The sequence below is a fragment of the Epinephelus lanceolatus genome, chromosome 2, assembly GCF_041903045.1.
Source record: "Epinephelus lanceolatus isolate andai-2023 chromosome 2, ASM4190304v1, whole genome shotgun sequence".
In the NCBI taxonomy this organism is placed as follows: domain Eukaryota; kingdom Metazoa; phylum Chordata; class Actinopteri; order Perciformes; family Serranidae; genus Epinephelus; species Epinephelus lanceolatus.
The window spans coordinates 32,200,928-32,226,407 of record NC_135735.1 but is presented as its reverse complement, the minus strand read 5'-3'; the positions used below and the strand labels follow the sequence as shown (position 1 = coordinate 32,226,407).

General features: G+C 42.8%; 1 protein-coding gene across 1 annotated transcript; it reads left to right on the top strand.

Annotated features, from left to right (window-relative positions):
• The first annotated feature begins 9,089 nt into the window (after positions 1–9,089).
• On the top strand, positions 9,090–24,745 carry zdhhc7 (zDHHC palmitoyltransferase 7). The gene is made up of 8 exons (XM_033629409.2): positions 9,090–9,256; positions 10,421–10,531; positions 17,105–17,455; positions 19,659–19,783; positions 19,962–20,058; positions 20,657–20,738; positions 21,348–21,478; positions 23,334–24,745. Exons 3-8 carry the CDS (start codon positions 17,111–17,113, stop codon positions 23,514–23,516), a joined length of 963 nt encoding a protein of 320 aa, XP_033485300.1. The 5' UTR covers positions 9,090–9,256; positions 10,421–10,531; positions 17,105–17,110; the 3' UTR covers positions 23,517–24,745.
• Positions 24,746–25,480: the final 735 nt, after the last annotated feature.

The following is a 25,480-nucleotide window of genomic DNA, read 5'->3' as shown; positions in this document are numbered from 1 at the left end:
ATAAACTCAAGGGAACTCCTCTTCATTGACCCCTCTCAGTCAAGTACTGTATCTTCTTGCTGTGAGGCAGTAGTAGCCGCAAACCACTGAGCCGCTGAGTGGTCAAAATATCATCTCCTAAAATCTTCTAAAACACCCCTCTTTTGACTCCTCCAAGTCTGACATCTAATTTAGCAATGCCCACATCTGAGATAAAGTGTCTGGAACAGGATTAGCACTTTGTGTGGCCCTAATCTGACATGATCACGAAAAGCCAAGTTGACGTCTTGTTTCTAGTGTAGAAAAAAAAAATCCCTTAAAAGCCAAAAATCTGAGGCCAAAGATTACTTGGGCCTCAGATTTAGATTTGGAAGCAGGCTGCTGCTTGTTTTAAGTGGTTTGGGACAGCTGGGTTAGCGGGGAGGGAGGCGGGATGAGGGAGCCCAGAGATGGAGGCTGTTTGTGGAAGTCTGAGGAAGACTCAGTCAGTCAGAAACAGAGGCAGAGCACCGAGGGGAGAGGGAGAGACAGGCAGCGAGGGGGCGAGTGCGAGCCAGAGAAAGAGGAAGTCTGTCTTTGTTGAATTATTGATGGACTTCATCCACTATGTGGTCTCTTACACTGCGCAGCATGCAGCAGCGGGGTGAACCATGAGTCACGCCTCAACTCCACCGAGGTCCAGACTTGGGAGGATCTCCACTCGACCGTGACTTACACACACACACACACACACACACACACACACACACACACACAATAATGCTCCTCTCTCAACTCCCTATGAAAAGGACAGCTAAGCTTACCTTAAAAGCCCTCATATAAACTTTGTATTGATCTTTGCAAATGTGATGCAGCACTTAGGAAGGGTGGAACGCGCGTGTGTGTGTGAGCAGGCTGAACTTAAAAGCCACCCTTTTTGCCATCAGAAAGATGCAGTCATCATTCAAGACTAACTCTTGTTAAAACTGATGCTGAAACTGCATGCAGTGACGTTTCTAAAAAAGTATATAATTCAGAGGGTTAGAAAGGAAGATTGATGGAACTCATATTTGTCTGTGAAATGAAGAGCTACAGCTTGTAGTCTGCTAGCTTAGCTTAGCATAATACTGGAAACAGGCGTTAAAAGATTGCCTGGCTCTGTTTTGAATGACAAATTTCACCTACCAGCACCTCTAAAGCTCACTATCACATTTTATCTTGCAAATTAAATCAAGACATCAGCGTAGAAACGTCAGTTTGCCGTTTTATGGAGGGATATGTGCTAACCAGCGGGCCAACATTGTCTGACAGTAAAACATCAAATTGCCATTAATTGTTGGGTGAAAGTTGGTGTTTGTTGGACCCATCCACCATCACCACTCCCGTCCACCCTACTCTGACTTTCGCTGCTTTAACTTTCGATTTTGTCCCACCGCGTTCCCTCTGACACCACAAAGTGCCGTTTAACTATAATGGTGACCTGCTGCATATCTTGCCGACGTTAAAGGACGCCTTTTTCGTCAGCGTCTGATGCCGAAGTCACTGCCCAAGTGCCGGATTTCGACGACTTCAGAGTGAGACCGGGTTCCATGGGCTGTAGTCTCAAAGTTAAAGGGACACCTTGCTGATTTTCAACCAGCTCTGTGTCATCGCACATTGTGCAGTGTGTACATATATGAATAATGTTTGGCTTTCCCCTGTGCCCATCCACTTGCAAAAGTCTGGTGGGAGATGTTGAACGGACATGACCCAGTCAGCCTCTGCTGGTGGATGGGTGGGGAGTCATTGGTGAAAATCAACAACATTTCCCTGTAATGGACAGACGAGACTGGTATCAATCTTCTTATCTAACTCTTCACCTTAAAACAAATAAGCGTTATTTCCCAAAATGTCTTTTCTTTGAATGACATTCTCCCTCAGTCTGACCAGTTACATGAACTTGCCACTGAGCAGGACTCTTATTTTTAAAATTGAGTCTTAATTTCCTTGAACAGGAGTACTAATGAATGGGCTGGCATTGAAGTATGAACACCAGTATCTTCGGAGAGTGGAGTAAGGCTCCCTAGAGCGTACAGGTAGTAGCCAAGGCTTTCCATGCTAAACTGAGATGAGCCAGAAGGATCCATGGCATCTGCTGTGTAAAGGATTAGCTCTAATCCTAAGACATCAAGGTAAACTTCAGTGATACCAAAGGGATGTCTGCAGAAGTGAAAAGCCATACATGTTGCAGGTTTAATCAGCCTCATAACATAACATTACCAGGTATTTTGTGTCGCTGGTCACTTTCTCTTTCATAGTCTCTAATAAAAACATGTGAAAACAAATACAGTCTGCCGCTTTTCATCCTCTGGTGTGAGGGTTAAGGAGGAACTTGTTTGTCCGTGGGCCTTGATGTAATCCATTGTACCAGTCCCTTTCTGCAGAAAACAGAAAAGTAAGGAGGAAACTACAGACGGATTCAAAAGGTGTCCTTATAGGCTCTCAAAATTCAGGAATGAGCTCTAACAACAACATATTCTCAAAATTTTCTATAGATAAAAGAAAAACCTTTAATGATCTTGAGCTGCTGTTACTCATTTGTACAGCTCATTGTTCTCCACTGAAGCTTTTCTACTGCAAGTGCACACTGCAACCAAACATATAAGGAAAGCTGGTGTCCTGGAGGACAAATGGTCTTGGCCTTAGTCTGTTCTACTCGTGTGGTTTTAGAAAAGCCAACGGATTGCCTTTCCTCAGAAAATCCCCTCTAAAAGGCTTCTAGGTTGGATTTGTGCGGGCGCGGAGAAGGTATATGCAGTAGAGATAAGCCTGTGCAAGGTTAAGAGGCCATTCCATCATGGCCCAGGTCAGTGTCACTCCTCATGCCACGGTGGACGACACTCCTGACGGTCTAGACTCTGATACTCCTGCTCTGATTTACCATCAGTCTGCTTTTTACTATTCATGTTCATCTGTCTGAAGAAGAGTTCCCATGAATACATTTTTCTTAGATATTTTCAGCATGGACAGATGGCAGAGTACAGTCACACTAGCGAGGTCTGGTGTGTTGAATATAAATGAGCACAGTTAGTTAGTAAATACTGTATATACTGTGATGCCTTTACGAGTAAAAGAGAGGACGAAGATTCTCAATCTGAAGGGTTTTCTGTCTCAAGTGAATTATAATTAAATTGATCCTATTAATAGATCCACCTAAAGAACTGTCAAATATCTAGTCAACACATTTGTTTTCATTTAATGGCATCTTTTCAAGGTTAGCTGTATTTCTATTTAGCATCCTATGATTGCATATACCCATCATACATTGCACCCAGCTGCAGCTATAGGCTCACATGTCTTCCTATCCTCTCTCCTTCTCTCACTCTCTTCTTAACACAGATAAGTTGATGTCAGTCAGTGGTATTTAATTCAAAAACACCAAGGCAATTCCTCTTGAGGTATTTCTCTCTTTAAGAATTTATGAGGACTCTTCTGCTTTCTCTTTTTATTTTTTAACAAGTGTTTCCCTTGTAAGTCTCAACAGGCCTCCACACCCTGACATCTCTCATTGTAGCTCAGGCCTGGTACCTATGTCTTATAGCATGAAATACAGTTGGGCTTTGGAAGGGGAACATGTGCAAATATGGGGAGTTAGTTTGCATATTCTTTAAAGGTATAGTAAGACATATTTGGATATACAGTACATAGGAGAGAAGATCAATGACACACCCGTGTCTGTACACTAAAGCTACATCCAGCTTAACACAGGAAACAGCAAACCCAGGTCTGTCCCAAGGTAACAAAATTTGCCAACCATGTCAGTATTGATCTTTTTGTCTGACTCTCTGCATAGCTGTCAAGTCTCCCGTTTTGGCCGGGAAACTACCGTATTATACCCCTCTTTCCCGCCGTCCTCCCGTATTAGTATTTTCCCGTAAATCCCCCGTATTATAATATAATTTTGAAAAAAGAAAACATTCCTCTGCCTGTCCAAACTGAACTCTGTCACTAGCCTCGCGAGAACTGCCATCTGCAGTAGCCTGGGTGGCAGTTGTCGCGAGGTTAGTGTCGACAGCGGGTCTGGTTGACAAGTGGTTATTTTAGATTTCCTGTACACCCAGGGATGGGTTTTGCTATGGGCAATGTGGGCGACCGCCCAGGGCTCAATCTATGTGAGGGCGCACGAGCGCCCTCCAAAAAAAACAAAACAAAACAAAACTCGCCAGTTTTCTAGACTACCGCTCATTTCCACGTCAAGTTAGTGGAGTGGGCGCTGAGGCGCCCCTATTATCATGTTTCAACCAGCAGCAGAAAGGAAAGGTGAATCCTGGCAGTTGTGGGTTGAACGGGGGTTACAGACAGGAATACGGGGGAGGCTCAAAGTGCTCTGCGGTGCAAGATAACGTCCGACTTCAGGTCCAGTAATTTCCTCTTTCGTTGGTGTCATGACTGCCCAGTAGTACCTGGACAACGGAGCCGTGGCGGCACACAGGTATGTGGCGTGTCAGAGGACAAACGAGCCGTTCACATTTCTGTCTTTGTGTCAGTAACGGCCCACAAACCTCACCGCCGAAAAATTTCCCTTATTTTCAAATCCAAAACTTGACAGGTATGACTCTCTGTAAGAAGTGATACTTTCAAATTTGGAAGTATTGCTTTAAAGATGCGTAACATTCATAATCTATCTATTATTATTTTTCAGCATGGACAGATGGCAGAGTACAGTCACACTAGCGAGGTCTGGTGTGTTGAATATAAATGAGCACAGTTAGTTAGTAAATACTGTATATACTGTGATGCCTTTACGAGTAAAGAGAGGACGAAGATTCTCAATCTGAAGGGTTTTCTGTCTCAAGTGAATTATGATTAAATTGATCCTATTAATGGATCCACCTAAAGAACTGTCAAATATCTAGTCAACACATTTGTTTTCATTTAATGGCATCTTTTCAAGGTTAGCTGTATTTCTATTTAGCATCCTATGATTGCATATACCCATCATACATTGCACCCAGCTGCAGCTATAGGCTCACATGTCTTCCTATCCTCTCTCCTTCTCTCACTCTCTTCTTAACACAGGTAAGTTGATGTCAGTCAGTGGTATTTAATTCAAAAACACCAAGGCAATTCCTCTTGAGGTATTTCTCTCTTTAAGAATTTATGAGGACTCTTCTGCTTTCTCTTTTTATTTTTTAACAAGTGTTTCCCTTGTAAGTCTCAACAGGCCTCCACACCCTGACATCTCTCATTGTAGCTCAGGTCTGGTACCTATGTCTGTCTTTGTGTCAGTAACGGCCCACAAACCTCACCGCCAAAAAATTTCCCTTATTTTCAAATCCAAAACTTGACAGGTATGACTCTCTGTAAGAAGTGATACTTTCAAATTTGGAAGTATTGCTTTAAAGATGCGTAACATTCATAATCTATCTATTATTCAGAGTCTGTGCCAGGATTTTCTACGCACAGCTCTCAACATGGATCCTGCAGCTAGCAGCTAATGGTGCTAACAGTTAAAATAGTGCTAACAATGGCAACAGTGCTGACAGAGCTAACAGTGTTAACCTGGGGGACCAGAGGGTGGGAATTAGGCCACTTTTGCACAATGACGCAGTCCTGCCACCATTGGTCAGGATGGCATTATTAGTAGTATCCGCCGTGTGAGCACAGTGCAGAGTGGACACAATCAGCTAGCCAATGGAACACACACAGGGACCCACATGCACTAACATGCACATGCACCACACCAGCTACCTCAACTATGATTAGAGAAGCTCAGCTTACACCCATTGATGTATAATAATACCTAGATACTGGACTGCAAGATGGCGCCTAGTCCAATGAGAACTGCTCACCTGGCACATATGCCAAAAAAAAATTCTAGCTTCTGGATCTATGGCCCGCTGAGTATGCCCAGTGTTGTTTCTCCAGGCTCCACTCATCAGCTCACATACTTTACATTGTAACAACATCACGGATTGTTAAATCGTTTTTCTCAGCTTGAGGAAAGTTTAAAGTATAAAACCTCCATGGGTCAAAAATTCAGAACAGTAAGAGTTATTATTGACATTGTTTGCAGTTCAAAGTGTCCTGTCAACAGTTTTATAAATGTCTCTTTCATAGTGGTAGTCAATGGGGTAAATGCTGTGGGGGAGCAGGGGATTTTTGTACTGCAATACTATAAGTGGCCACTGGAAAAATGTAGGAGTCCAGATTAAAACACACACAAAGGAAGTGTGACTTCATTTTCTGCTCAGGATGCCTTTAAGCCACTTTATCTTTACATAGCAGATAGCTGTTTGCTGCTACAGTAGTGTCTGGGTGTTATATACATCTCCTTTAAAAATATTTTCCAGATTTTTACTTCATACAGATCAGTTTCATAACTTTAACAGTCTCTTTACTTGTTGTATTGCTCCTTAACATTGCACATGCATGTTATATCATCTTTATTAGATACAAATAGACAACTAATTGATTGTGTAACACAATAAACAGTGACCAAAGGTACATCAGAATGCATCATGAGGAAGTGGTGTGATGGGGCGTTAATATATAAGGTTATAAGGTTATGCTAACACATTCTTTAAACGGCCATAACATCTTAATTTGTCATTCTGATGTTTCTGGGAGACAGCCAACAAGTGACACTGCCCAGCTGTGGCTTTGTTCCCAGACCATATGAAAATCAGGCGGTCTCCACTGATGGACAGATTTCTGTGATAATCACTTTATGTGTGTGTGTTTTTTCTCTCTCATTCTCCAGATGTGTGTTTCTCTCTTATCCTCTCTGTTGGAAGCAAAGCCTCACATCCCTCTCCCCCTTTTATTCCTGCAGCAACACAGATATACACACACTGACAAGGGGACCGGATATAGTCACATCACACACTTGCTCCAAACCACTCTGCTCTCCACTCCACTTTGCCTCACTTCATTTCACTCCAAAAGCCAGCATGTCAACAGAGGGTGGTGAGGTGGGGGGGGGCTGTGCCAAAATAATAATGCACATGGGAACCCAAGGCCCCCGGCAGGAGATTTTCTTTGTTACATGAGCACTTAGCATTCATTATTTAATTGGATACAAGACTCCTGATTACATCAAGAGTTAAAATCAAATACCCCTGCTTGTCCCGGTCGCTGTTCTCTCTAATGCATATTCTGGTACATCCAGGTTGGAGATGTTTTGGAGAATGTAGCCTATATCAGGTGGGGAAAGCCTTTAGGAGGAGGCAGGAGACTGTTTATGTGTGACTGCTCTTTTGGCAGTCAGTCAGATGCTCATCAAGCCATAATGGAGCGAGTGAGAGAAGCAGTTCTGGAAATGGAAAAGGCTTCAGTCTCCTGATTCAGCCTTTAAGCTGCTTTAGAGGATTGCTGGGTATTTTTTCTCTCCCTCGCTCTAAAACAGACAGCTGATATTGGCTCTGAACCAGAACAGGAGAGGGCAGAAGCCCTGAGCTTTCACTGCGCAGCTGCACACACAGGGCAGAGAAGGGCCAAGCTGCTTTGTCTTGGCTTTATAATCCACTCTTGGGAGACACGTAACAGCAGAGACTGCAGCCAGGAAGGCCCTGCTGCTCCCTGCTGGGGGCACACTGCTACAAGTGGGCATCTGTTTCCAGCTGACCTCAAAAATCCCTGGTCAGGTGAAGTTAAATATTTCACTGAGTCAGACCATAAGCTTTCCTTCAGCCGTCAGTCCCTAAAATACCTGTCGTCACATCACAGACTGGATCTGAAAATACATAAAAGTTTTAGTCTGTTTTCTGCTTTGCTGAATGAGTCACGTCAGGATTTTGCTGAAGTTCAATGTTATGGTCACCGTATAAACGTCAAGAGGACTCACTGAGTTTGGTCTTTTGAGAGAGAGGCCGGGTTCAGATCAGGCAAGCTGCAGAGCTGTAAAATATTCATCCATTTTCTTTAGCTGCTCATCCAGGTCAGGGTTGGGGCGCTGAAGCAGTTCAAGAGCAGGTTGCTTTGAAAAGTGTCCACAGAACCCTCTGTAAGCAGTTACAGAAAGATGTTCACTGTGAATTTTTACATAATTCAAGTTTTGAGAGTTTGATTGTTGGTGAGTATATCATATGTAAATGAATGACAATCAATGGCTAATTGGAATGGTTTAAAAAAAAACATACACACAGAAACTTTAAACTACAAGCCCTGCATTTGAATGTTGTCTTCAGAAATATAAAGTACATATAAAAACACTGTGGCCTCTCAATGCAATCAAGTTTTAAATGCATAGTTAAAAAATGTAAGGATTTTAAACCTTTTATTTAAGACAATTATTGATCCATAGTGTAGTAATAAAATAGTCTAATTTTTAAAGGGTAGATTTGTGCCTGTGATATATCCATGCACACATAGAGTAGCCTATAAATATAGGCTGCATACATCCAGACATGTATGCATATATACATATATAGGCCTACCTTCAGTGGTGAAATGTAACTTAGTACATTTACTCAAGTACTGTGCCTAAAGTACAATTTCAACATAAATTTAGGTACTTCACTTGACTATTTCTATTTTATGTTACCTTATACTTCCACTCTGCTGCATTTCACAAGCCAGTATTGTACTTACACTCCACTACACTGACATGGCAACATGAATTACTAGTTACTTTGCAGATTCAGATTATTAATAGGTTACAAAATGTAATCAACGAATAAATTATGATGTACTGATACCCTAAATTATATAAAACATTACTAAAGTGAGGTCCACCTTTACCAGCTGCAACATTAAAGTGATTAAGACATTAATGTAAAAATAATTATAATCCAATAATATAATATAGTATTATTTATGCTAATATTTTTGTACTTTTACTTAAGTAATATTTTGAATGCAGGACTTTTGCACACTAATACCTCTTTTTCTGATGTAAAGGGCCAGACTGCACTTTTACAAACTGTAAATAGTCTTAATCATAATAGTTTGACCTTTAATAGTTGAGTTTTATTAAGTTTACCTGAGCAGTGTCATTGTAGTGTCACTGTATTTAGCCAATAGCACCCGCGAGTGGAGAACTGACATTATCGCAGTTTTGATGCTGCAATTCTGTCACCATCCACGATGCGGCGCTCTTTAAGCAAACATTATTTCGCCGGACTTTCACGAACGTTAACGGAGAAACCCGAGGCGAACCCCGGAAGCTCCGTCGTTACTGGTCGCTGTCGTCCCGTTGTTAGAGCGATGTGTTGCCGCCGCTACGGGTACGGCTTCGTTGAAACTGGAGTTTAGCTCAAACTGGACACCAACATGTATTAAGAAGGCGCTCCCAAGGAAAGAAATTAGGAATATTAAGGTATGTCATTCAGCCGTCACCGGGGAGACTCGGCTTTAGCACCCGTCGCTCGCATACAGTGTTAGCATGCTAGCTGTGTTAGCTTCTGTTAGTGGCTAGTTAGCAAGCGAGATTTACCATCCAGTCCGGATGCATGTGAAGTGTCAGTCAGGCTAGCAAGCTGCTGCTGCTGGTGTGTGTGTGTGTGTGTGTGTGTGTGTGTGTGTGTGCGTGTGTGTGTGTGTGTGTGTGTGTGTGGTGTTCAGTTTCAGTCACGACCTTTACAGTTATCATTGCAGCATGGATATGAGCTCTAATCTCAGACACACCTCTCCAACTAATCTGTTGGGGTGCTTCAGTTTCTGTGGTTTGTCTGGATAAAGCTAAGTGTCACCTGGCTGGATTCAAGGTTGGACTGCCTTTAGAAAAAACGTGGAAATGTCACCTACATGTCAGCCTAGTATCTTAACACAGACTATAATACATATCTCTGCAGGTATTGGCACCAGTCAGTGCGGGTGGTTTTGGATTCAGATCGGGAGGAAGACAGTCACAATAGTATTTACTAAAACCTTGGATGTGGTCCATAGTGATTGTCAGTATGTGTCAGTGATTTCTGCATCTCAGTATAACCACTGTAGTTAGGAGGTTTTGAAAGAAACCTCAACTACATTGAGAGCAGAGGCAAATAGAAAGAAAAATCTCTGTCAGACAATACTTGCAGTGTCACCACATTTCTGTGAATAGCCATCATGATGGGTGTGTTTCTTGGGAGGAAAAGGAGAACACTTGCAAAATCCTGTGCACAGCGTAGTCTAATTGAGTCACTGAGGAAGCAAGCATTGTACAAACTGTGTCATTTTGTTAGGTACATGTAGCTAAGACTTCATGCAGTCTCATACAACAGCCCTGCAACAAATCCTTCCTTTATAATGGTTATGATGTTAGGATTTGTTGAAACTATTATAGAGAGGTGTTGATTCAACTGTTTGGTCATTATGGAGACTGTAGTTCGTGAAGTGTTTCCAGTGTATGATCCAGACACAACAGTTTGACCGTAAACAATCCATTATAACCTTTTAGGTTTAGCTTGGTATATATTAAACTAACAAACCGGCAGCTGACTGTATTTTTGTGCGTTTTGATTCTGAGATTAAACCCATTTTGTTTGTGTTTCTTCTTCAGGGGTCAGCCTACATGCCAGCCTGCATGCCAGCCTGCATATGTACTTCAATCTGAATGCTGGTCCAGGAGGTACACACCACAGCATGTTAGTGTGAGAAGAGAACATATCAGGTAGGTTGCCCCACATTCTTTCACTCAGTTTGCATGTCTTTTGTTTCGCTGCAGACCTGAATGTGTAACCGGGGCAAACAGAGCGAAGTAGCCAACCTCATGTTGTCTGTTTACCTCTTGTGCAAAAGCTGGAAGAGCGGCATTCCTGATGTTGGCTTTCGCTAGTGAAAAGATGTGTTTTCTAGGGAGGCACTGTGTAGTAGACTATTGCTGAACTGTCAGTACCAGAGAGCATTTGCTTGATAAATTGTTTACAGCCTGGCTCAGTGTTTTGTTGGTTTTGTCTTGTGGGCATTTTTTCTGTTTAAAAAAGGTATAATAATAGGAATGTAAGACAAAGAAGCCCCAAGCTGCCGTCAATCACCTTCAAAGATAGTGTGGATGGCTTGGAATAGCTTGAGTGTGGACACAACGTCATATAAATCATTGTCAATGAAGCAATTTATTATGACAAATGTCTGTTTTAGCTGTGTGACAAATAGCGCATCAACTTTTGAGCTTGTGTGTTATTTGATACAACGCTTTTTATTTGGTTGTAGATAATGTCGGTTTAATGTTTTGACAGAGCAGGCCATAAAAATAACAGGTCATGTAGTGGTTGCATGTGTCATGTTATTTGCCATTAGATGCTGTGATTTCTTCAGTTGTGTCAACATGCTCACCCAGGGGTGGTTTTATTTTTGGTTGTTACTGTTCTCAGTAGGACTGACATTAGCTTGGCCATTATGCTGCTCGGCTGTTCGGAAATGTGACAGTGAAACATAAACTCGCTCAGCAAATCGAAACCCATTTCTTTTAGGAGTATTTTTGGCTATTGTTTTATCTAATTTTCTTTGACGGCAGATGCCAGCCCCTGTGTGTGTGTGTGTGTGTGTGTGTGTGATGACTGCAACAGAGTGACCCTGCAAAGTGATCTGAGCAGGATGCACTGAGGTTACTGTTGGTTGTGTATGTCAGAGAGAAGAGAAGAAGAGAGATAAGGAAGAGGGGGAGAGACGGGGACCAGTGGCTCTTGTGTTGTGCCCTCTGACTGGGAAGGGCAGACAGCTGGACAACCAGCTGGTGTGGCTTTAATGGACCTCCCTTTTATTGACCACAGAAAAATCGATGCACCTTTAAAGAGCGTTTTCTGCCCTCTTAAGGACAATGCTAATTTCCTTTGCTCAACAGAAAAACAGCATGCTGCTGGTGATGTGTGGTAAACAGTTCTGTTTGTAATTGAATACACTAGTTAAATGTCATATTGACAGAGGCACCCTTTGGCAGGCCCTCATACAGCTAGCGTATGAGGGCCTCATACAAATAGCGTTGCTTTATCACTACAATTTCTCTTGACCTTTTTAATTTTTTTGTTGTCAGGTTTCTAAATACCAGACTGGGGGGAATGATAAGGGGAGAGGGTATTGTGACAGAACTTAAGGTGTCCAAAAATGCCTGTTAGCATTTTCCAGCATTTATCCTCAGCTTCTATGGTTTGTGCTGGCGTCGGCTTTGTGAATATCAACTACCTTAATATGACTTGATCTCAGCACATGTGGCACTGTCTGTGTGCTCGAGCATGTGCCATGAGTACAACTCTACAGTAGTTTATTTAACGGATGAAGCACCTTCATCCGTTTTTTGTGACGTACTGCTTTAATTGAGCCCTTTAAAGCAAACACATGAGCCAGAATCAGTCACTACCATTTTCTGTTCTGACTTTGAAACTATCAGATCCTAATACATTTTGTTCTTTGTGGTCAATTCATTTACTTGGCAGTGCTCTTAGTGATCTCAGTCATTTTGATGTGTGAAATAGTGCTATCAACGGAGACAGTGTTTTCCACCAGCTTCATGCCCAGCCTTGATCTTACTGATGCAGAAAAAATGTAAACCTTTTTAAGGCAGTTCAGCTGCGCTCGCATCATTCAGTGGCGCATGCTGTCATGTCATTAATTGAAACTGTGGAGGCTGTTTATTTTGTTTTGTCACAATCGGCTTACTTGCTGACAAACTTCTGTGTTTCCAGTGTTTTTGTAGTGACTGTTGGAACATTTTCGACAGCTGATGTAGCCAGAGAATAAAAACATTACAGAGCTTGAGACCTCCCTTCTCTTGTCATTATGCACAATAGACAACAAACCTGCTGCTGTTATTTACAAGGAGCTTTACACACATATGCCTTATGTTTGTTTATAGAGTAACAGAGTATAACATAACCAGGAAATGTAAATATAAACATTTAGTAATATTATGAAGGGGCTGACATATAGTCTGTTGCTGCTGATCATTTTTTCACTGTCAGGCTGTGATTAATGGTGCCCACACTCACCCACACGGGTGTTTTATATTACTCTGACTAATACGACCTCCAGTCAGGTGAACGTTGGCTACAGTGTGTTGTTATTTGAGTGATGTCACCAAACTCTGTGTACTAATAAGAGTGATTATGTGAAGTTCCCCACCATAACAGGTGACGTACGTGTCAATGGACTGTGGGCGTCTAGGGGCTCAGATAATTAAAAAATCATTATCATGAGCAAAGTCAGACCACAGACAGTCCTTTTTATAGTTTTAGAAAATGTGCAGAGGTTTAATTTTTAATTCTTATTTCAAAATGGTAAATTAATTTTTTATCTGGAACACAGTGACAACAATTACAGAGCAGCTTCAGAAAAGCCTACAATGTTTTTCATCGAACGTATCTTAATTCGCACTGTTTCCAAAATGGGAGCTTTATAGCATCATCTCTCTAGCATATCAAGTAGTCTATCCCTAAAAGGGTGTAGCCTAATTTTGCCAGACAGGTAACATATCTGCTGTCCTTCCATAACTTTTTATAGCCAGGTACAGTTTGATTTCATCTGGGGAATTTTGTTGTGTGTCGTACACTTTCCGCTCTCTCTGTGTTTCCCATCTGCAGTTACACCTTAAACTGTCTAAAGTAGCAAAAGAAAATGCCATTAATGCAGTATAGAATAACATTTAAGAAAGTTTTATTGATTAAATGTCTCTTTTTTTAAGTTGTAGCTCTGTCATTAATAAAGTTAAACAAATTCTTGTCAGGCCCTCCAGAGGATAGATGTCAGTGTATGTGTTTCTGCTCTGTACAATTAAACCTGACGTGCCATTGAGACAAGGGGCTCTAGTTTCCCGGCGCGGCGCAGGGTGGCGAACCCCGCACAGAGCTAGTTTCGAGCAGCGCAATCCGAGGCGCGCTCAGTTTGGTAGTTTGGCCGACCGAGGTGCGCTGAGATGGGTGTGGCGGCGCAGCAGGGGGAGGTGTCGACAGATCCAGCTTGGCGCAGTGACAGTTTCGTGCCAAAAGGCTTCGCCGAAGGTGCACTAAAAACTCGTCAGCTGAAACCAGGTCTACTGTCAGCGCAGGGCGAGCGCAGCCGGTGTAAGTGGAAGTTTGGCTGACCGGCAGACAGTGTGCACACGTCACCAAAACCTCACAGGCAGGTTTCCAGAATATCAGGCACATTAATAATGCAATAAATACCCAAAAAACCACTATTCAATGCAACTATCTGCAATCAGCACATAAATGTATCTCTATATCGACTGTCCCGTCACATCTGATGGCACCGTTTGGCACGTTTGGCACGTTTGGCACGCGTAACGGAAACCCAACCTGATTTGATTAACACAGCTGCAAACTAATGAGTTCACATCCCTCTCAGCCAACCACAAACAGCCACAGCATCAGATAGGGAGTATATATTCAGCATCTGTCATCTTAGAAAAGTCAAAAGAAAAGAAACAGAGTGAGACTGCGAGAGAGAAAGAGAGAGCGAGTGCATGAGAGAAACGCATCATTGATTTACAATTGTGGTGACCTCCTCCCAGGCTACCTTTGCATCATCAGCCCGTGGAGGTCTGCTCGCAGTTCCCTATATTCAGACACTGCGAGCTTGGACCTCCCGGACCAAAACATCAGTTTCCTCCTGGGAGAAGTTTGGCCGCTGCTGCTCTCTTCTGCCATGGCGAATTGAGTAAACTCTCATTACGCCTTCGCGCGGCGCATTTAAGGGCGAGGAGAGGGGCTCATTTGATTGGTGTGATGTGTGTAAAACCCACTCCACGCCTTCTCTCCTCCCTCTTTCTGACTTGCGCAGGTAGGAGGGACGAAGGTGGGAAAGAGGAGTAGCTGCACCAGGCGCACGGTGTGCCAAACTTGCAAAATCCGCCTGGCCACACCCAGTTGGCGAATTGCAGGTGCGCTGCGCCCCCGCCTCGCCCGGTCTGCGAAACTCGATATTATATTATATTTAATAGGACAATTTCCTAGGGTGGGGCGGCACGGTGGTGTGGTGGTTAGCACTGTCACCTCACAGCAAGAGGGTTCCCAGTTCAGTCCAAGGTGTGGGAGCCCTTCTGTGCAGAGTTTGCATGTTCTCCCCGTGTCAGCGTGGGTTCTCTCCGGGTACTCCGGCTTCCTCGACATGCAGGTTCCAAAGACATGCAGGTTGGGGATTAGGTTAATTGATAACTCTAAATTGTCCGTAGGTGTGAATATGAGCGTATCAATTATACTTATTCTCTATCGATTCCCATGAAATCACTGAACTGGACTCCTAGCTGGATGTCTGTTTTTCTGGCTGTCAGGAAGACATCTTTGCTCGTGTGGGGTTTCAGCTCTGTAGGCCAAAAACCTCTTGTCCCCGTTGGCATTTCCATTTTGCAAGCAATCTCGATGACACCCACTGACATGGAAAGTTTTTGGATGCAAGCAGAAACAAACAGCAATGTGGTGCTTGGAGGGCTGCCTGGTTGGCTAGTCAGCTGAAGACTGAAAGCTCAGCTCTGCACCACACATCTCACTGGAAATGTATCATTTGATTTAAATGATCAGCAGAGGGAAATCGCTTTCTTCAAAGGATTGCATCATAATGTAGCAGAACGCTGCATCAAATGCATTAAGCACCTCTCGTTCCTGACAACTGGAGCCTATTCTGTGGCTAAATAATAAGTGACTGGAGAGGTGTAAAGCATGTTGAACAGGATTCTTCAGTCGAAGGTTGTTCTTTCAGCTGGGTCACTGGCGTTCCTTTCAGGAATGACAAGGCCGTATATAAGTGGCAGGTTGTCAAAGATGGTGTCATCATGACAGCACAGCACATGCACAGCAAGTTTATAAAGCCTTTCCTGTATGTGGCAGACTTTAAAAGTCAGAGAGCAATCTCAGTGCTATGTCAGTACATTCTCTATAAACGAAAACCAGTATTATCTGCACAGTTAACACACTCATCTTATCTACAACACTGGTATAATCAGTAGTAGCCACCCTTATTTTGTTGCCATAAAGGAAAAGCTTAAAAACTTAAAATCTGAACACTTCTTTGAAAGGGATACCCGCAAAGTTCTTCTGGGCGGTTTGATAGCAGGTCTAGACAGTGAGGCATAAAGTCTCACCTTCTTAGCAGTAAGGGAAATACTGATTATTAATCTGGGTCTATCCTAAGTGCTTAATGAGCACTGTCACATTAAATCTTCTTTAATAAATGAACTAAAGATATATGATGAGTTTCATGGTACTGAAGTGGTATCTTGAGTGGGTCTTTAAAAGGAAGAATGAATGTCTTTTGTGTAATATCGAACCAAAAAAGAAGAGATTATACCCCGGGCTACTCTAACACTTAATTGTGATATGAAACCTAAAATCACAGATGAAGTATATTTTTGCACCACCTTGTTAAATTGGTTTACTTTTTGTCTCAGTGAGTCACAGTGATGCATGCCAGCGGGAGGTATCTGGGTCTCCAGATTATTCTTAGCCTGTATTCTTCACATGTTCCTCAGCTGCAGGATCAGTTTCCTAAATGGATCATAAATGGATCATAGCAGCCATTGATTTATCTTAAAGCTGCACACATGGTCTCTTGGGCTGGTCATGAACATTCTCTCGTGGCCTCGGTATAGATACAGAGGAAGAAACCTCAGTGACTCATGTCTCTTGTGAAATCAGCTGCGTGGCTCAAAGTTGTGTCCAGCATTGACTCACCCTTGTTAATAGATTTTCTTTGCCCCAACTAGTGGCGTGGTTAAGGATGGGGATGTTAGTTAGTTGCCTGTCCAACAGTTTGGTTTGATTGCCATTAAAAATTAAAATGTAATGTTTCCTGATGATTGTGGTGACCCCGTGACCTTTCCTCCAGTGGAGGTATATCCCCTGGTTTAACTAGGAGATTTCCCTAAAAGGACTCTTAACACTGTAAACTGCTGCTATGACTTATTTCATGAAAGTAGAGTAGGAGTTTCCTGGTTTAGACGCCTTTTCATACTGTATACTAGGCGATACCCAGAGCAAAATGGGGGACTTTGGATCGGCATGTGAGACTAACCATCCTTGCTTTACCTACCACATTTCCACTTTGTAAGTGTGATCTTCGTAAATTTCTCCACCCCCTCATGTGGTCATGGTTTAAAATATTTTAGCTGCTTCTCATTTGTGCATTTATCAGTTGTTTTAATAAAGTGGTAAAAATAGTGGAAATAACCACCGTATGCGTCTTGTCTTTTTTCCTAAGGTAAGACAGAGAGAGAAGCCCTAAATTTAACCTTGCTTCAAATATCTCCCCCTCTCCTCAGGGCAGGATGCAGTCTTCAAATCACCGACTGCGAGATATGGAGCAGCACCACCCGCTGCTGTCGGCAGGTGCAGATGTCGAGACGGGGAGCCTGGCAGCTGGGGTGATGGTCGGGGGTCCCCACGTCGGCCACACAGGAGGAAACCGCACACTGTGGTTTATTCAGGACAGCTGCGGCATGGTGTGTGCAGGCATGACCTGGTTCCTGGTGCTGTACGCTGAATTCGTGGTGAACTTTGTCATGCTGCTGCCCGGCAAGAACTTCTGGTACTCGCTGCTGAACGGGGCCACCTTCAACTCCCTGGCTGTGCTTGCGTTGGCCTCACATCTGCGCACTATGTTGACTGACCCGGTAAGAATATTAAGGGAAGGAAGAGTAAGTAAGATTGAGGATGCAGATGGCAGAAAGAAGGGAGGGTGAAAGAAGGGTTTTGAAAGTACAGGAATAAAACAAAGCTGGTGTGTTTACAAAACTAATACCACATTACAATCAAAGAAACTTAATTTGGAGCTCCTCAATGATAATACAGTATTAATGCTTTATGTAGTACACTCATACAGTTAAACTTAAATGAATCATCTCACTTGAATATAAATTAATTGATATGGTTCTTGCAATCTGAATATATTTGGCGTTAGGGCTGTTGCAATAACCGCAATATTGCAGTATTTGTCTATTGACAAGCCAACCGCAAGAGATGGCAAGTAGCCACCACAATTGCTGTGTTCCTGCTTTTTCATTTTTTCATGGAAGTGCCGCATATTTACACTCTGCTGCGAACACCAACAGCATGTCAAAGCGAGTCATGAGCGTCTATTCTGCGCAGACCACTGCACATTTGCTGTTTTTTAAAGTTGCGGAGAGTTTAAAAATGTTCAACTTTGGGTAGAACACTGCAGCCGATCGTCACTGTCACTTTTTACACAGCTGTCCACTCACAGAGAAGGATGGTCGGGACAAATACCACAAAGACCAACCGTCATATCGTTAAACAACCAAAACAGCAATGGAGAAGACATTAAGACTAAACTCAAACAGACTGGCGGGTCCATCCTCTCTCCCTATGTGCTTCAGCTTTCCCTTCATCCAGAGCAAAAAGGCCTACACTACCTTGTGCTGTCATTTTTACTTACGTGGATATTTTGTATCATAGCAACCAGATGCAACCAAAGCATCTCGGCTGAAAAAACTCTGCGCCCCTTATTGCGCCTCATTGTCCCTCTATGTTCTGCATTTAACAATAAACAAGTAATTTTGTCATTTGAAAAGCAACCATATACATAATAATCAGGATAAATCAGGATAAATGAAGTCATTTGCAAACACAACAAAAGATGGTTAATAGCAATGGCATATTGCACTGTTGAGCCACCTGTAATCGCTGGAGGGAAAATGCCGTCACCACTGCAGCCCTAGTTGGGGTCAGGAGGAGTCATACTGTAGTTGTCTTGGCAGTATTTGTTACAGCACTGACATGGTCGGACACTTGTAGTCACTCCCTAATTTATTCTGGGACACTGAGCTGAGAGGCAGCGTGTGACGGATGCTGGGTGGGAGAACTGTGTAGAGCAGTTTACTGAATTGTCAAATCTAATTTGCTAATTTAAGCAAATGTTTCCAGAAAATAACAGGCTGAGGATCAAAGTCAGGAACTCAGTGTTTGCATTTCCATCACAACTGAATGCTTTTGAAGTTTTTGTTAAAGCGTTTTACACAAGTACTGTGGGTGCTTTTAAATTTTAGTTGAACAATGTATTTAGTAAAAACAACTAATTTTCTTCTCAAAGTTAAATTGCCTGGATGTAGTTAGTTCCAGTCAACTGCTTTTTAATTTTCTATAATATATGAAGCCTTTTGATATTTTCAAACAGTCAATCATTTGATCTGCCTTCTCCTACTGCAGTGTTTGATTTCACATTCAAGAGTAAGTGCCGCAGGGATTATTCTGCACATTATAACTGATGCTTTGTGAATTCAGCCAATTCGTGCTTCAGGGGGTTGTAGGTCAAATATTGTTAGTGCTGCTGCTGCAATGTTGACTCATGTTTACTCAGAGAAACTAGATGTCTGATGACAGCTCCACTGGTGCTCTCTAACCCGACAGCCCAGCCAGAACAATTGCTCTATTTCAAAGCTCAAAATAGTACGCAGAAGGTCGTGCAGCAGTGTGTTGAGATTTAAAAGTCTTAAGTTTATTGTGCATTCTGCTTCAGGTGGTAGTTACACCTGATTGTGATTCACTCAGGTAATGGCTGTATTGTAAGCTCTTAAACCCAAGAGATTGCTTTTGCTGAGAAGCACCAAATGCTGCATTTTGTCAGGCTGAGAAGATGCAACCAACAGAATCATCTGCTTACTTAACTCCCAAAGACGAGTAATTCGGAAACCCTGTGTATAAGTAGTGGGTGTTTAAAGCCTTTTCCACAAGCCTAGAAACATATGAACAATTCCTGCATACATACAGATGCACAGCTTGACATTTCTGAGCTTTAATGGCATCATGCATTTTTTTGGACATTTGTAACTGACAGCATTTGTCTTCCCTCGTCCTTAGGGTGCAGTTCCTAAGGGCAACGCAACCAAGGAGTACATGGAGAGCTTACAGCTGAAGCCTGGTGAGGTCATATACAAGTGTCCTAAGTGCTGTAGCATCAAACCTGAGAGGGCACACCACTGCAGGTCAGTCTAATAGTTGTGGCCAGTTTTACACTGTTCATGCTCATTTTCCTTGTAGCATCCAAACTGTGCTTATAAAAACATCTGTGTGTGCATATTTTGTGTAAACAGCAGCATTATATTGATAACATTAGAAGAGGCAACATGTCATGCATCACCATCTTCTCTCTCTTTCCTGCAGTATTTGTAAAAGATGTATCCGGAAGATGGATCACCACTGTCCCTGGGTCAATAACTGCGTGGGAGAAAAGAATCAGAGATTCTTTGTACTTTTCACTGTAAGTACACAGAAGCACCCATGGAGTAGTCTGTTTAATGTTCTCAAGGGCTGTGGTAGGAACAAGAAATGCACCGTTTCTATACCATAATGCCTTTGAATCAATTCACATTCATGACAGTTAATTAATAAACAAGTTTACTTTTGTCTTGATTCTGCGCATTTTTTTTTTTCATTAACACATGTTTTTTATTTGAGAATTACTTAAATTACATGACTTTATATCAGACAAGTGGGAAATTCCCATCCCTTGTTGAAAATTGTCCCACTAGTATGTCATAACCAGCTGAGGCTCACCTGGTGCACAACAGACACCAGCGTACATGAAATGTACACTCATAGCCATTTATGACCCTCTCAACAACATCAGTGCTTTTTTATGGTTTCATATGCCGACTGGAACTTTTTTGATGACAGAAACATAAAGCTGTCTCTAATGGCTGAGCACCACTGCGCCCCTGTGAGATAAAATGTTTAATTTGCGCTCCTTACAGATCGCCATAGATACAGAAGTTTGTTGAAAAAAGAAATCGCAACACAGCATCATGTTAAGCTGCAGGTCAAAAGATTTTAAAGTTTTTCTCTCCTTGTGTCTGCAGATGTACATAGCCTTGATTTCCGCCCATGCCTTGGGCCTCAGTGGTATGCACTTCTTCACCTGCATTAAAGTCCAGTGGAACGGTAAGGTCTCTGTCTTGCAGCATCGACTGTGACATATGTTTGAGTCAAACAGACAAACACAGAATGTCAGAAATACAGCTATTTATACAAGAGATAGAAACGTCTTAGAGAGATGAAGAGAGACGGAGCAGAGTTGAAAAGGGAAAGATTGTTATCCAGTTGTAAGAGCAGCTGCTCTGCAGGTCACCACAGAGCTGCCATTGATCTTTGCCTGCTCCCTTGTGGGCTTCTGTAGAAAGGAACCAGAAAATGAAGATAGTATTTCATTCTTCGTACTCCAGCCTCTGCTGCCCTCTACAAATAAGATGCTCTGACTTAGAAAGGAAAAGTTTGTTTAACTTGTTTTCTATACTAACTTCTATTCAAAGCTACAGCGTCAGGGTTACACTAGAAATTATCCTTAGTGGCAACCCTTTCTTTGTGTATAGATTTAGTGTTCCAGCTTGTGAGAATCATGTAACAATTTTGGGTAGGATACACAAGTTCCTGTGCACACATCCAATCGTATATTAATATATGCATCATTAATTAAGTCAGTGTTTCATGTGGCATTTTAGTTGTTCAGAGCTAAATAAAAATCCAACTTTTGTCCTCTCTTCCTGTGGCCAGAGTGCAGTGACTTCTCTCCAGGGGTGTCTGTGCTGCTGCTGATCTTCCTCTGTCTTGAAGCCATCCTCTTCCTCACTTTCACAGCTGTAATGTTTGGTACGCAGATCCACTCTATCTGTAATGATGAAACGGTAAGTACCCACTGCCCCCCTCGCTACTTTCTGTTGGCTATATTGTGTCATTTCCAGTAAATGCCACGATATAAAATGTGTGTTTTCTGCTTTAAAAGTACAAACCTAAGAAGACAGCAAGTACTCGCCCATATTTTAAGTGGTTACGTCTTAAGTATGATCTCAAGCATGCAGCTGATATCCTATGTGGTTAACATAAACAAACCAGTGTGGACAGAGAGATGTTTGCTTGTTAGGCTTGCAAATTCTCACAGGGAAATATTTTTACTGGGCATTATGGCTGCAGAGATTTAAATATGTTGGACTTCAACAGATTTTTCTGGTCAGGAACCAGATGATGCAAACCCTGACCACAGCAGTGCTGGATAAAGCTGCTTGCTGTGTGTGTTTAAAGGGCCAGTGTGTAATATTTGGCATGGTTTATTGTCAATCTGAATCTGAATCTGAATATTCTACCCATTAATATGTTTATACAAGTGTATGATCGCTATAAAATAAAATTCGTTTGGTTTTCGTAGGCTTATAATTATGCTTTTATATATATAGCAAGGGCCTTGCTTTAGAGAGATCGCCATCTTGCGCCGCCATGTATGTACGGCAGACCGAGTGGACAATCCAGCCAGCCAGAGAACGCGTTTCGCGTGTATAAATGAACCAACGAAGACAGCAGAAGGAAGGAAGAAGGAGGAGGAAACAGCAGAGTGTGTTAGTAGTTTGTAGTGAAAAGTTTTTTTAGTTATAAAGTTTGCGAATGGACCACACTTACCACGCAACAGGAGAGAATGAACCCGAACCGCCATCTGCGAGGAAAAGAAGACGCAGCTTCACTCCTTGTGATGCACTCTCTGTGGCGCTTTTCCTCCTGATGATATATCTCCCCAACGATGGTAGCAGTAGCACCGAATCCCATTCTGTGCATTCAGCCTCTCTTCTCGCCCGCTCAGCATCAAATACATGGAGTTCCTCATCTGTGTGCTCCGGCTCAAACAGGTATGGCTCTGGGTCTGTGTCCGCTACAAGAAACTCTTCAAAATCGCGTTCAAAGTCGTCCATTGCAGCTACTATAGTCCAGAGATATTGCTAGGCTAAATAAACAGCTGAGCTCTGTTTACCGGCTACGCTGTCAGTCAGTGTGCGGGCTGGAGATTGGCGGAGCAGAGAGGGGAGGGGGGTCCCCACTTAGTATCGTGAACGAGTATGTGTGTAAAGTTATTAAGTGTGTCTGTTACGCAAGAAGAGTCAGAGTTTGGGACGGAGTCTTTTACCCCCTGGAGTGTTACCGGAGTTTCTGGAGTGCTCAAATAAACTGGCCTTTTTCCCGAACGCTACTCTGGTCTCCTGCTCGTGAGGGATTCATTACAATATCGTAACATGGTTTAGATTTCTAAATAAACATTCACCTCGTCGCTAGATAGACCTACTCCTGAAAAACTTGTGCGCGAGGCTTTTTGTCCCTACGAGGCCACTGTCATTTACCCGACAGGAGTGAGCCCTGCAATCTAGAATTTGACCACTGATGTCACTGTTTCCAACGGTTTTCAACCCATTTTACACACTGGGCCTTTAAGAGACAGAGAGAGGGTAGGAGAATGTAGAAGGTGGACTATTGCACAATGTTTGAACGCTGCTTTGTCACTTAATGACTTGCCTGCCTGAAACCTACAATGTTTTCGTACAAGCTTACCTGAACCACCTGACCCATGGGTGAAACCTGCAGGACCTGCTGGTTGTGGGTCGACCTGTGCATCACTATACCCTGAGGTTTTCTCTCAGGTTTCTCCCTATGCAAATGTAATTGTGTGTTTTAGCATGCTAATGAGCCAAAGCAAGCAGATAACTTCATTATGTCTTACAGGAGATTGAACGTCTTAAAAATGAGAAGCCCACGTGGGAGCGTCGCATGAGATGGGACGGAATGAGAGCTGTATTTGGGGGCTCGCCCTCCCTGCTGTGGTGCAATCCATTCACAGGCCTGCGTCTGCGGCGCCTGTTGCTGTTGACCCAAGGTCGGCGCAGCGGGTCTGAGTTTTCTGTCTGAGAGGAGGGTAGACTGACGCAGCTCACCAACACTTCACCGTCCCTAAAGCAAGATTTCTTGTACGCCCTTCTTGGCCAGGGGCTAGGATGGACCTCTGCTCCCCGAGGCCGTCCTTCATGTGTGGGTGACAGGACGACAGGCTGCTCCAGTGGGACCCCAGTGCATCACAACCACCATTGAAAGCTTGTACGCTCACTCTCACATGCTGACGTAGAACCAACTCCTTCGGTCTGCACGAGTATGCTGAACAACTGGAATATTGTTTCAAACATGAGCAGATTTTTTTTGGTTTGTTTGTGTGTTTTTAAGTGAAGCATGCAGTATGTAACTCAAGTGAGTCTTTTATTCCTTGTGAGACGTCCAAGGTGCTGTCTGAACTCGCACCCTCAGCACACAACTTCAGCAGTTTGTTTTTCGTTGCTGCACACATGAGATTCAAGAGTAGTGTTTGAATCCACAACACATCTTTCATCATCGCTGGACCCAGACAAGTGGATATAAATGGGGAAACGCTTGAAACTGTTCTATGGGACCCAGACAAGGGAATCATAGTCAAGGACATGCACTACTTACACGGCACTGGATACGGAGCACAGCGGACATCAGAAGTGGGACTGTGCTGCCTTGATTTGCATGTATAACAGCTCAATCAGTCAGCATCTCAGCCAGGAAATGAGGCTTTCGCTATCTTCAAATGAATCAACAGGCTACTGTGAACACAAGCCTCATTGTTATTCAAGAGGACTGAGTGGTTTTTCCTATCTGTTCATCCTCTTTGTCATGTTTTTCCTTTATTAGGCTGGTATTGTTGATTCTTTAGGTTACCCGGGCCAGTAGAAACGAATCGTCTTTTTTTTTAATAACTGCTGAAGCTTCTTTACCTTTCATCATAGTGAAAACTCCTCAACAGCTGACCGTAATGACTCACTGGAGATGACTACTGTTGTTCTGAATCTTCATTTGGATAAAAATTATCAGAGTTTTATATTAGTTGTACTTACGTGTCCATAAATTTGCCGTTTCGACACTCCTCCATGCTGCTCCATGTCTCATTCTCTGCCCATGATCAGTGACCCTCAGACCACTGATATGCCTCCCGGTCTCTTCATTAAAAAGTGATTCAGGTTGACCTTTGGCTGCTGAGAAGAGTGAATGTTATTAAGTTTGAATGGTTTTCTGGGGAAAACTAAAGGCTACTTGTGTGTATAGTAGGAATCCATAAGCAAAAACAGTTACTTCATAGCATTTAAACTCTGAAAAACCAACATCCCAAACCCCTCGAGACAGAGACGAGTTTCAGACACAGTGGCTTTGCATGCTCCTCGGCCACCGAGTGGTGTGACATTTTCAAAAGGAGAGCTTAAAACACTGGCACCACCGACTCTGGCTCGTAGTGAGCTCACTCTGATCTACAGAGCCAAGCTCCATTGTGCTGTCAGCCTGTAGAATTAAAAAGGAGCTGCACTGCTGAAAGAAGCCGAGGTACCAGGCTCATTATACGAGCTTTATTACTGAACAAAGTCTCGGGGAGCTCAGCAGATGCTTGTGAGGCCTTTCCTACTACACTCCAGAAATGTCAGGCCTGTAACATCTAGCGGCAGGACAGTAGCAGATACTTATCCAGTGTTATTAGAACACATATCCATGCCTTTAAAATTATTCAGTCAAGTGAATTTATCACCTTGAAATTTTGTCATTATTGCCATATTTATGAAAGTGTTTTCCTCATCTCCTGTTTTTACTCTGCATCGTTAACGGGCCTGTTTGCACTGGACAAATGTGGCTTTTTGAATCTAGGGTTCAGGAGTTAAAGTCTGATTGGCTGGTGTTGTTGAAGTGTTGTCAAATCTAGATTCTCAAAGTCTCATTTTTATGGCATGTTGGATAATATATTGCTGTTTGTTCTCATCTGTGGTCGTCAGGAGGAGGGACTCCACTGTTTACATTAAATGATATCTGATGCT

Bases quoted from the DNA above. Each gene is read 5' to 3' on its own strand.
- zdhhc7 (XM_033629409.2), top strand. From the start codon at position 17,111: ATGCAGTCTTCAAATCACCGACTGCGAGATATGGAGCAGCACCACCCG. The intron at 20,059-20,656 runs GTAAGTACACAG...TTGTGTCTGCAG, and splicing joins GATTCTTTGTACTTTTCACT to ATGTACATAGCCTTGATTTC. The intron at 21,479-23,333 runs GTAAGTACCCAC...TATGTCTTACAG, and splicing joins CTATCTGTAATGATGAAACG to GAGATTGAACGTCTTAAAAA.